The sequence below is a fragment of the Phoenix dactylifera genome, chromosome 9 (assembly GCF_009389715.1).
Source record: "Phoenix dactylifera cultivar Barhee BC4 chromosome 9, palm_55x_up_171113_PBpolish2nd_filt_p, whole genome shotgun sequence".
Lineage (NCBI taxonomy): Eukaryota > Viridiplantae > Streptophyta > Magnoliopsida > Arecales > Arecaceae > Phoenix > Phoenix dactylifera.
This window is the reverse complement of record NC_052400.1, coordinates 22696724-22708035: the sequence shown is the minus strand read 5'-3', so window position 1 is coordinate 22708035 and position 11312 is coordinate 22696724. Positions and strand designations below refer to the sequence as shown.

General features: G+C 42.5%; 2 protein-coding genes across 2 annotated transcripts; both read right to left on the bottom strand.

The window, feature by feature from the left end:
• Positions 1 to 5998: 5998 nt before the first annotated feature.
• On the bottom strand, positions 5999 to 8201 carry LOC120111960 (cucumber peeling cupredoxin-like). The gene is made up of 2 exons (XM_039130530.1): positions 7231 to 8201; positions 5999 to 6676 (listed from the first exon to the last, which is right to left on the bottom strand). The coding sequence occupies exons 1-2, from the start codon at positions 7427 to 7429 to the stop codon at positions 6309 to 6311; spliced, it is 567 nt and encodes a 188-aa protein (XP_038986458.1). The 5' UTR covers positions 7430 to 8201; the 3' UTR covers positions 5999 to 6308.
• Positions 8202 to 9250: 1049 nt separating this feature from the next.
• On the bottom strand, positions 9251 to 10837 carry LOC103699057 (stellacyanin-like). The gene is made up of 2 exons (XM_008781099.4): positions 10480 to 10837; positions 9251 to 9928 (listed from the first exon to the last, which is right to left on the bottom strand). The coding sequence occupies exons 1-2, from the start codon at positions 10676 to 10678 to the stop codon at positions 9561 to 9563; spliced, it is 567 nt and encodes a 188-aa protein (XP_008779321.1). The 5' UTR covers positions 10679 to 10837; the 3' UTR covers positions 9251 to 9560.
• Between the last annotated feature and the right edge of the window lie 475 nt (positions 10838 to 11312).

The following is an 11312-nucleotide window of genomic DNA, read 5'->3' as shown; positions in this document are numbered from 1 at the left end:
GGCCAAATAGGCGTAAGCTATGCCCCATCCAGCCATGCTTGGCGACCTCATAGCTGCCCTCATGTGGCTTAAGAGATCAACAACTAACTCCATGGAACTCGGTAGGGGAAAGGAGGCCATCCTCTAGATCAATACAGCCCGTGGGCATGCAAGTAGCGCGTGGCTAGCAGACTCCACCGAATCCGAGCAATCCACACACATCGGGGTGGTCTTGATCCCCTCCTAGCCAGCAAGCTCTTGGTCGGCAGACAATCCTAGGCTATCTTCTAAATGAACAAAGCAATTCGAGGGTGGACCCGCATCCTCCAAATTCATCTTCCATCAAGCTGTCGGGTGCTCTCACCCCCATCACAACATGTAGATATGCTGAATGCACCTTGAAACCCCCCCCCCCCACCGCCGCCGCTGCCGCCGCCCTCTGTGGGCCGCCCAGATCAGTCTGTCCTCTATAACATGATGCGAAAGTGGTCTAGTAAGGATCCTCTCAGTCAGCTGCTCCCCAAAAGCCTCCCTGATCAGCGCCTCATTCCACCTACCCCCACCAGGGATAAGTAGATCATAGACCCTCGAACCAATTAGCCTCATCATGTCCACTATCGTCGGCAATCGACTGAGCGGCTGCTCAGTCACCCATCTGTCCTTCAATACATCGATGGATTGTCCATCACCGATGGTCCATCTGGTTTCCGCGAGCACTGACGGCACAAGAGAGCAAATCTTCCTCCAAATGAAGGAGTAGTGGCGCCCCGCCCAAAAGTCAGCTGCCCCCATATGTGTGCCATATTTGGCCCTCAACAAAGCACTCCATAGGATGTTCGGCTCCAGGACAAATTTAACAACACGACGCGCAGCTAGCACCTCTTGTCTCGCTACCAGAGAGTGAATCCCCAAAGCACCCTACCTGGGCGCCTGACTGACCACCTCCCAAGCCACCATATGGACACCTACTCTACTATCCCGTCTGCCCCAGATGAAGTTTCTGAATAATTGATCCAGTGACCTCGGTAAAGATAATGGCACTAGGGTTTTAGCAAGCAAGTATACTGGTATCGAGCTCAGCACCGACCGCACCAAGGTGACTCTACCCATCATAGAGAGAGCGTCCATCTGCCAACCCTTCAGTCTACGTCTAACACCCAGCTTGACATCAGAGCAGTCCCTACACCTAAGGCGGCGCTCCGTGATGGGAACCCCCATATATCTCATCGTGCCCTCGTGCTCACCCATTCCCAAAATCTCCTTAATAGCATATTTAGCCTGGTTGACACACTGCCTGGAGGCATCATAGTAATCCTCCGAAAATCCTGAACCGTCCTCACTTTCCACCTCGTCACTCTAACCAGCAGCATATAATCATTTGCAAAGAGGAGGTGCGAGATCTGAACAGACCCTGACATCAGTCTGTAAACCTCCAAGATCTATGACTCTGCCGCATGCCGTAGGGCCCTAGATAGCGCATCCAAGCACATGATAAAAAGCAAGGGCGATAGCGGGCACCCCTAGTGCGGGCCCACCGAGGACTCGAAGAACTCTGTGGGAAAGCCATTCCCCAAGATGGCGAAGAAAGGAGAGCGCTCACACCCTAATACCTAGCTGATCCAGTATCCATGGAACCCAAAACTCACTAACGAACTCCTCAAAAATCCCCACGGAATATGGTTTTAAAAAATCAGTAGAGCATATAGTATGCAACCTCGATACACAAATGAAACAAAATTTCATCGAAAATGGATGAATTTATGGTAATTTTAGATGAATTATTGCTGATATTCAAGAAGATATACCACAATGTATGTTATTTATAGATGATATAGTGTTGATTGATGAGAAAAGAAAGATGTTAAATGCTAAATTGGACTCATGGGCTTAATGATTAGTAGAATAATGGTAGAGTATATGGTATGTAATTATAATGAAAATAGAAGCAAAGATGAAGCCCTAGACAAGATTGAATGGGAGATACCACAAAGTGATGGGTTCCATCATTTGCGATTTGCTATACAAAATAATGGAGGCACAAACAAGACATGTTCAATGGAGTTAGTGCTTGTTGAATGACTTGAGAGGTGCTTCTGAAGAACTATGTGATTTTTTTGTACCTTGATGACTTAAAAGAAAAACTTGGTTGAGAACAATAGTAAGACTTGAACTGTTACTTAGAATATTGGGCAACAAAGAAGGTCTAATAGAATTGTTGAATGGAGTAGAAGTAAGAATGTTAGCATAGATGTACAATAAAATTTAGAGTATGTTGAAATTAAATGGGTATGTTAGAGAAGTTGTAGGAAAAATGATATATTACTGATTGGGACACTATAAGCATGTGCAACAAAGAAATGATGGGTCTAATCATAACAGCACCTAAGCTATTGGGCCGGACCAAAGAGGCCAGTCTCAAGACTCACATGCACTCCACGTGAGAACGGAAGAGGAAGACTCCGGCTGGGAGTCTCCTTCCTCCCCTCATCCGATTGCGACCGCGCCTAAAACCTAGTGTTTCAGAGCGATCCAAACACCGAAAAATAAGGGATCTTGGCCTTTTTAAAGTCCCCCATCCTCCTTTGAGATCTATCAAAGAACAAATAAGAAAATACTTCGTTTCAAGTTTTTCTTTTCGAGTTCTTCCTTCGATTTTCGCTCGAAAGGGTCTCTAGAACGTCTCGCTAAACCAAGGTAAGGATCCTTCATCTATTTCTCTTTCTTTTAGCCCTTAAATCCTAAACTCTCAATCCTAAAACCCTAAACACTAAAATTCTAAACCCCTAAAACTCTAAACCCTAATCCCTAAACCCTAAGCCCTATACCCTAAATTCTAAACCCTAAACCTTAAACCTTAAACCCTAAGTCCTATACCCTAAATTCTAAACCCTAAACCTTAAACCTTAAACCCTAAACCCTAAACCCTAAGCCCTAAACCCTAAAACCCTAAACCCTAAATCCAAAACCCAAAATCCTTACCTAAAACCCTAAATCTAAAACCCTAAATCCAAAATCCTAACCCTAAAACCTAAACCCTAAAACCTAAATCCTAAAACCCCAAACCCTAAAACTCTAAACTCTAAACTCGAAACCCTAAATCCTAAAATCTAAATCCTAAACCCTAAACTCTAAACTCTAAACCTTGAACCCTAAACTCTAAACCCTAAACTCTAAATCCTAAAACCCGAAACCCTAAATCCTAAAACTTAATCCCTAAACACTAAATTCTAACCCCTAAATCCTAAACCCCAAATCCTAACCCCTAAACCCTAAATCCTAAACCACTAAACACCTAAATCCTAAAACCCTAAACACTAAATCCTACAAACCCTAAACCTTGAAAACCCTAAATCCTAATCCTAAACCCAAAATCCTATTTCTAAACCCAAAACTCTAAACCCCAAAATCCTAAACCTCAAAACCCTAAATCCTAAAATCCTAAACCCTAAAATTCTAAATTCTAAGCCCTAAACCTTAAACCCTTAAACTCTAAACCCTTAAATCCTAAACCCCAAACCCTAAATCCTATACCCTAAAAACTCTAAACCTTAAAAATCCTAATCTCTGAACCCTAAATCCTAAATTCTGAACCCGAAACACTAAATACTAAACTCTAAACCCTAGCCCCCAAATCCTAAATCCTAAAACTCTAAACTCTAAACCCTAAACCCTAAAATCCTAAATTCTAAACCTTAAACTCTAAACCATAAACCCTATACCCTAGACTTTTAAACCTTAAACCCTAAACCCAAAATTCTAAACCTAAAACCTTAAATCCTAAACCCTAAAACTCTAAATCCTAAAGCTCTAAACCCTAATCCCTAAATCCTAAAACCCTAAACCCTAAAATCTAAATCCTAAACCCTAAATTTTAAACCCTAAATTCTAAATTCTAAACCCCCTACATCCTAAATCCTAGAAGAAAATCAGCCAGTTGATCTCCTTGCAAATCAAGCTCTACAGGCTGGCATCTCAATACCGCACTGTGATTCTATTCCTGCTAATTAGCTTGGCTTCTACTAGCAGATGCCTTGGGGATCAGTTTAAAGATCACTAGGGCTTAGTTGCCAGCTAATGTTCATCTTCTTGATTTAACAAAGTGTTGCAAAATAAGGTTACTGGATGACTTGTATAAACTCTGTAACAATCTTTTTATTGGGCACTTGCCTAGCCTTGTACCAAAAGAAAAACAGATTCAATGAGTGCAAAATATTGGAATACTTTTCTCTCTATATTTAATAGATTGCATAGCTTAAACATCCGTGGACCTAAAGAAGCGTACATAGATACATCCTGAACTCTTTTTCCTTCCATTTTGATCTGGTTAAAATCAAAGCTATGGCTCAAAGGTCAACTCTAAATAATATTCATGAAATCAGATGTTTCCATAGGTTAGCTACTTTTTATCGCCAGTTCTTCAACTCTCAAGTAGATTAAAATTTTTGGTTCAACTTCTATATAAATTGACCTCGATTGCATCACTTTTATTTTTCCTTTTTTTAAAAAAAAAATCTATTTCTATTTTTTAAAAAGTATTCAATTATTATTTAAAAAGTATACAAATCATAATGGTGGAGATGGTGGTAGTTGCAGCACAAGTAGTAAAAGCAATAGTAGTATTGGTGATAGGTTTGGCGGCGATATAGCAGTGGTGACAATGATTGCGACGGTGGTTTGTGGATATGATGGCGGTGGTGGTGGCGGTGGCTATAGTAGCAATAGTGATAGTAAAAACATCAATGACGTGATCGAAGCAACAACAACAATGGTAGTTGTATGGTGGAGACAATGGCAACAATGATAATAACAGCGATCGATGATGGTAATGGTGCTGGTGGAAGTGCTGGCAACATGGTGGAGACGGTGATGATGATAGCGGTGGTAGCAGTGGCGGCAACATTGATGATGGTGGAGACAATAGTGGTGGTGGAGATGGTTTTGGTGATGGTGGTAAACAACATAGGTTTTTAATTTTCAAAAATATTAACAATAAGAATTTCTTGCTTTTTTTAAAAAAAATAATAAATATAATTTTAAAATAAAAAATAATAATAATACAAAATATTTTTTATTTTGATTTTTATCTTTTTATATTAAAAATAAAAATAAAAATGATGCTAAATAAATTTTAAATTACAACGGAGCCAGAGAAATAACTCTAAAAAATTAATGTTAGAGCCGATTTTAGGGTGAAGGATCTTTTTTGTTATTAAGCTTACGTGGACTATGTTATTTTTGGCATTGCCACACAGTCAAGCATACCGGTACGAGATGTGACTTCTCAAAAAATCGTTGATTTTTTTTGTTCTTCTTCTTCTTGAGTTCCAACTGTTGAAACGTCAAATCAAGCATCTTCAATTGACACATGCCTAAAAATTCAATGGATTAATAATCATTCAAGTATTTTGCACTTGTCTTCGTGGAAAGATGAGTAGGGGGCACACTTGACGCTCATTGGACTAATTAATTACAGATTGCAGTATCTGCTGGACATCTGATATCAATAACATCTGAGGCAAATCAAAAGCCATAGGTGTATACCATGGTTGTCCCCATCTCATGCATCTCGAAGGCACGAGCCTAGCAAATATTTCAATCTCTGGGAACTTCTCATTTTAATATATTTTGTGTTTCTCCACTATACTTTTTATTGCCCTCCGAGGAGTAGGCAGACCATACCCGCTTGTGTGGGAAAAGGGTTTTCTTTTACTTTCTGGTAGAACGGGTAAAGGGTTGTCAATGCATGGAGTGGACCATAAACAGGTCTCTCCTTATTTGGGCCCAGCATCCATTAAGACGAGGTCCATCGACCATGATTTGAGCGGGAGGAGATTTGTTAACGGAATGAAAAAGGAAAAGAATCATGTAATGGGGTGTGTTTGTTTTACTTATATACTAGTGTTTTTTTTACTTCTACCCTTTAACAGCACCTGCAGTCATAATAATGTTCTTTAAGAAAACGGTAAAATATAGTGAAAGGAAAATAACTGGAACATGTTAAACCATAAGAGTATAATCATCATAAAGTCCCAGCTTATTTGTACGGAAACCAATGAACACCCATGTAACTGGGCAGAATTATTCGCTATTATGAAACTACACGGATATCAGGAATCAGCCTGCGTCAATCAAACTAACACAAGTATCGGGCTATCTCTCGCACTGTGACCCGAAGTCTGCATGTATGCTAACAGTAGAAGAATGGACAACTATAGAAAGAGAAATGATCAATAAAAACAATATGCTACATATAGCGGCAGCAATCTCTGCCTCTCGCTGTGGGAAAAGTAGAAGCACGCATGAGGCGCCTGGTGTTATATGTATCCAATCTAGAGGAGGAAAAAGGAGGCAGCAAACACGAGTGCAGTTGCCAAGGAGAAGGTTGCGGCGGTCCTGAAACCAGAAAGAAGTGATGTGGCTGCACTGCTTCCATCGGTGCCTGGTGGCGAGGGACCAGCAGCTGATGTGGGAGGGGAAGCGCCTGTTGGGGAGGAGGCAACAGTGACAGACAACTTCTGGCTGGCGGAGCAGTGGCCAGGGATTCCACAAATGAAGTAGTGGTCGCCGGCGGTAGTGAGAGGAACTGAGGCCGGGCTTGTGGTTATGGCGGAGCCGATCAGGTTGGAAGTTGAGCAATCATCGTAGCCTGACTTTGTTACTTTGTCGACAGTGTGCGATCCGGTCTGAAAATTGAACACCGCACACGCCAGGAACAGTTTTTATCCATCAATCATGTAAAAACACCACAGGGAGGAGTAGTGATTCCTTTTTTTTTTATTTGATTTAAAGGAAGGAAAATGCCACCCAGAATTTTTATAAAGAATAGAGTAAAACAGTATTTACGTAGAATGCATAGGCAGACTATCAAGGCTAATTGAGGACCTGTCTAGGCACATGTCGTTGGATATAAAGTTGCACTCACCGAAACTCCTCGGGTTGCAGTTAACTTGTCCTTAAGCCAAAACGGCCGGAGGACAACTTGCAGGGACCTGGGGTGCAGCTATGAGCTATGGACAGGTTATTTTATGAGCTCAGATACAGCCGGTTAAACAATCTAAGTCGGGTTACATCTGCGGTTGCATATGTAAGCGCAGTGGCCGCAACATGTAAACCCAGCCACATGAAAATTCTGGCTATTTTTGGCCGGACAGACCCTCTAAAGTAAAAAAGATCAACATACTTTGCTTTTCCAAAAAAAAGAGAGAAAGAAATCAAGGTAAGGGAGCAAAAAATGGAGGATGAATTTCCTACCAAGGGTGTCACCAACCGCAAAGGTTTGTGTGGAGGCCCAATCAGAGTAAAAGCTTGAGTTGGGAGGGATGATCCATCCGGTTGAGCCCCCCACCACATGTGTTGCGGCTGCTGTCTCCAGAGCAAGGCTTGCTGCCACAAGTGCAACCATCAGGGCAGCAACCGACCATGACACCTTTCCTCCCTTCCCGCTCCCCATCTCTTCTTCTCCTCCCTTAATTTCTGTCTGTCTCTTCTTGTGTTCTGCAGGTCACCCCTGACAAACCACCCTCTTTCTGTCTCTCTGGTGAAATCGATCCTGTGCTCTGGACTGGAGGATCAATCAGAACAGGCACTCACGGTTTCTTCTGCATCGCCTCATGCATCGTTTATTTATAATCATGAGCGAACAGCTTCGAGCATGATCTGCTCGTTCCAACTTGTTGAAAGGGTCCAACAATCCTTTTTTTAATCACATTTAGGAAAAAGGAGAAGAGTAAGATGTCCAACAAGATGGGAATAGTTGGTTGGGCCATGCCTGACTCCATCGCCGTCAGCTCGTCGGTTCCGTGCAAAGCTTCGCTTTCTTTTTCGACCAGTTGGTCCACGCGGGTTATCACGCGAGCGCACGGCAGACTTGGACCGGTCGCCGGGGTCGGTGGGATCTCAAGTATCTGCTTTCTAGAAGAGAACCCCATGTAGCGCCGGCGACACACACCAAGAGATCGAGATGGAATTAATATAAGCGCTAGCTGAACATGTGAGAACGGGATTGCAATAATCCAACAACTTTCCCAGCTCGTAGAAAAATTCAGCGGCAAGGAAAGAGAAATTAATGGCTCGCAATTACAGGGCAGACCCCACTTGCCATGGCACTAGCCTGAACCAAAAATCAACACATACATATAAAAATAAACAAAAAAATATAAAAATATAAAAAAAATCATGCTTATGTATGTTTAATTTTATATTGACTATGTACTATGTAGATATTTAATATTTATATAGAATCCAAAAATTTAAATAATATTTTTTAGCTAGTTTTTTTGAATGAAATTTTTGGTTATAACAATTGGTATCAAACCAGGGCCAACCTATAATCTATATAGACGGGAGATTTTTGTACTGATCAATCTTTATATCCTATTCTTCTAGCATAGTTTTGTTGGATTAAAGATTGGCAGGTGATTCGTCATGCAACACGAGCCTATCATGACTTGTTATTAGATTGAATGAATTTGAACATTTAACCCGGTAAAGATGTCGAGGCTTAAATGGAAAGAGAATGTACGGATCTATGTAGATGTATGTTTAGTTCTACATCAGCTATGCACTGAGTAGATTTTGTATACTTATGCAAGGCCGAGAAACTCAAATAATATCTTTAAACCAGCCTTTTTAGATAAAATCTTGGGTTGTGACAAAAAGAAAGCAATATGGACGTATTGTGCATGCTGGTTCATGGTCGATCAGGTCCACTAATCCAACTAAAAATTTCACCACCTCCCAGGAGACTAGTCCACTAATTCAACTGAAAATTTCACCACCTTCAAGGAGACTTACGGAAGCATGTGCATGTAGTGAAATTACTGGTTCAATAAAATCCACCAGCTCAACATTGGACCAATACAATCACAAAGGGACTTACACAAATACGACGTGTATGACTTCTTTGTTGTTGTTCCTTTTTGGTTGGACTAAGACTACTATTGAGCTAATGGATCTGGTCCTCAATGGTGAAATTATTAGTTAGACTAGATCCACGTACAAGAAAAAAAAAAGTAGAGAGGGAGGAGAAGAGAGGAACAGGGAGGGTTCCTTCTTCTCCTCCTCTGCAACAGCATATGGAAGCTGAGGATGTGGCCGCCAGTGGAGGGGTTCTCCTCCCCCTCTCCTACGACGAACTCGGATAGCCGTCGACTCGGCGGCAGCTGTCATTGTTCTCGGCGAGGGTGCAGTCATAATAATGTTCTTTAAGAAAACGGTAAAATATAGTGAAAGGAAAATAACTGGAACATGTTAAACCATAAGAGTATAATCATCATAAAGTCCCAGCTTATTTGTACGGAAACCAATGAACACCCATGTAACTGGGCAGAATTATTCGCTATTATGAAACTACACGGATATCAGGAATCAGCCTGCGTCAATCAAACTAACACAAGTATCGGGCTATCTCTCGCACTGTGACCCGAAGTCTGCATGTATGCTAACAGTAGAAGAATGGACAACTATAGAAAGAGAAATGATCAATAAAAACAATATGCTACGTATAGCGGCAGCAATCTCTGCCTCTCGCTGTGGGAAAAGTAGAAGCACGCATGAGGCGCCTGCTGTTATATGTATCCAATCTAGAGGAGGAAAAAGGAGGCAGCAAACACGAGTGCAGTTGCCAGGGAGAAGGTTGCCGCGGTCCTGAAACCAGGAAGAAGTGATGTGGCTGCACTGCTTCCGCCGGTGCCTGGTGGCGAGGGACCAGCAGCTGATGTGGGAGGGGAAGCACCTGTTGGGGAGGAGGCAACGGTGACAGACAACTTCTGGCCGGCGGAGCAGTGGCCAGGGATTCCACAAATGAAGTAGTGGTCGCCGGCGGTGGTGAGAGAAACTGAGGCCGGGCCTGTGGTTATGGCGGAGCCGATCAGGTTGGAAGTTGAGCAATCATCGTAGCCTGACTTTGTTACTTTGTCGACAGTGTGCGATCCGGTCTGAAAATTGAACACTGCACACGCCAGGAACAGTTTTTATCCATCAATCATGTAAAAACACCACAGGGAGGAATAGCGATTCCTTTTTTTTTTTTTTTTGATTTAAAGGAAGGAAAATGCTACCCATAATTTTTATAAAGAATAGAGTAAAACAGTATTTACATTGAATGCATAGGTAGACTATCAAGGCTAATTGAGGACCTGTCTAGGCACATGTTCGTTGGATATAAAGTTGCACTCACCGAAACTCCTCGGGTTGCAGTTAACTTGTCCTTAAGCCAAAACGGCCGGAGGACAACTTGCAGGGACCTGGGGTGCAGCTATGATCTATGGACAGGTTATTTTATGAGCTCAGATACAGCCAGTTAAACAAGCTAAGTCGGGTTACGTCTGCGGTTGCATATGTAAGCACAGTGGCCGCAACATGTAAGCCCAGCCACATGAAAATTCTGGCTATTTTCGGCCGGACAGACCCTCTAAAGTAAAAAAGATCGATATACTTTGCTTTTCCAAAAATAAAAAAATCAAGATAAGGGAGCAAAAAAATGGAGGATGAATTTCCTACCAAGGGTGTCACCAACCGCAAAGGTTTGTGTGGAGGCCCAATCAGAGTAAAAGCTTGAGTTAGGAGGGACGATCCATCCGGTTGAGCCCCCCACCACGTGAGTCGCGGCTGCCGCCTCCAGAGCAAGGCTTGCTGCCACAAGTGCAACCATCAGGCCAGCAACCGACCATGACACCTTTCCTCTCTTCCCGCTCCCCATCTCTTCTTCTCCTCCCTTAATTTATGTCTGTCTCTTCTTGTGTTCTGCAGGTCACCCCTGACAAACCACCCTCTTTAATTCTGTCTCTCTGGTGAAATCGATCTTGTGCTCTGGACTGGAGGATCAATCAGAGCAGGCACTCACGGTTTCTTCTTTATCGCCTCATGCATCGTTTATTTATAATCATCAGCGAACAGCTTCGAGCATGATCTACTCGTTCCAACTTGTTGAAAGAGTCCAACAATCCTTTTTTTAATCACATTTAGGAAAAAGAAGAAGAGTAAGATGTCCAACAAGAAGGGAGTAGTTGGTTGGGCCATGCCTGATTCCATCGCCGTCAGCTCGTTGGTTCCGTGCAAAGCTTCGCTTTGTGTTTCGACCAGTTGGTCAACGCGGGTTATCACGCGAGCACACAACAGACTTGGACCGGTCGCCGGAGTCGGTGGGATCTCAAGTTTCTGCTTTCTAGAAGAGAACCCCGTGTAGCGCCGGCGACGCACACCAAGAAATCGAGATGGAATTAATATAAGCGCTAGCTGAATAAAGTGAGAATGGGAACGCAATAATCCAACAACTTTCCCAGCTCGTAGAAAAGTTCAGCGGCAAGGAAAGAGAAATTAATGGCTCGCAATTA

Bases quoted from the DNA above. Each gene is read 5' to 3' on its own strand.
- LOC120111960 (XM_039130530.1), bottom strand. From the start codon at position 7,429: ATGGGGAGCGGGAAGGGAGGAAAGGTGTCATGGTCGGTTGCTGCCCTG. The intron at 6,677-7,230 runs GTAGGAAATTCA...TGGCGTGTGCGG, and splicing joins TGCGGTTGGTGACACCCTTG to TGTTCAATTTTCAGACCGGA.
- LOC103699057 (XM_008781099.4), bottom strand. From the start codon at position 10,678: ATGGGGAGCGGGAAGAGAGGAAAGGTGTCATGGTCGGTTGCTGGCCTG. The intron at 9,929-10,479 runs GTAGGAAATTCA...TGGCGTGTGCAG, and splicing joins TGCGGTTGGTGACACCCTTG to TGTTCAATTTTCAGACCGGA.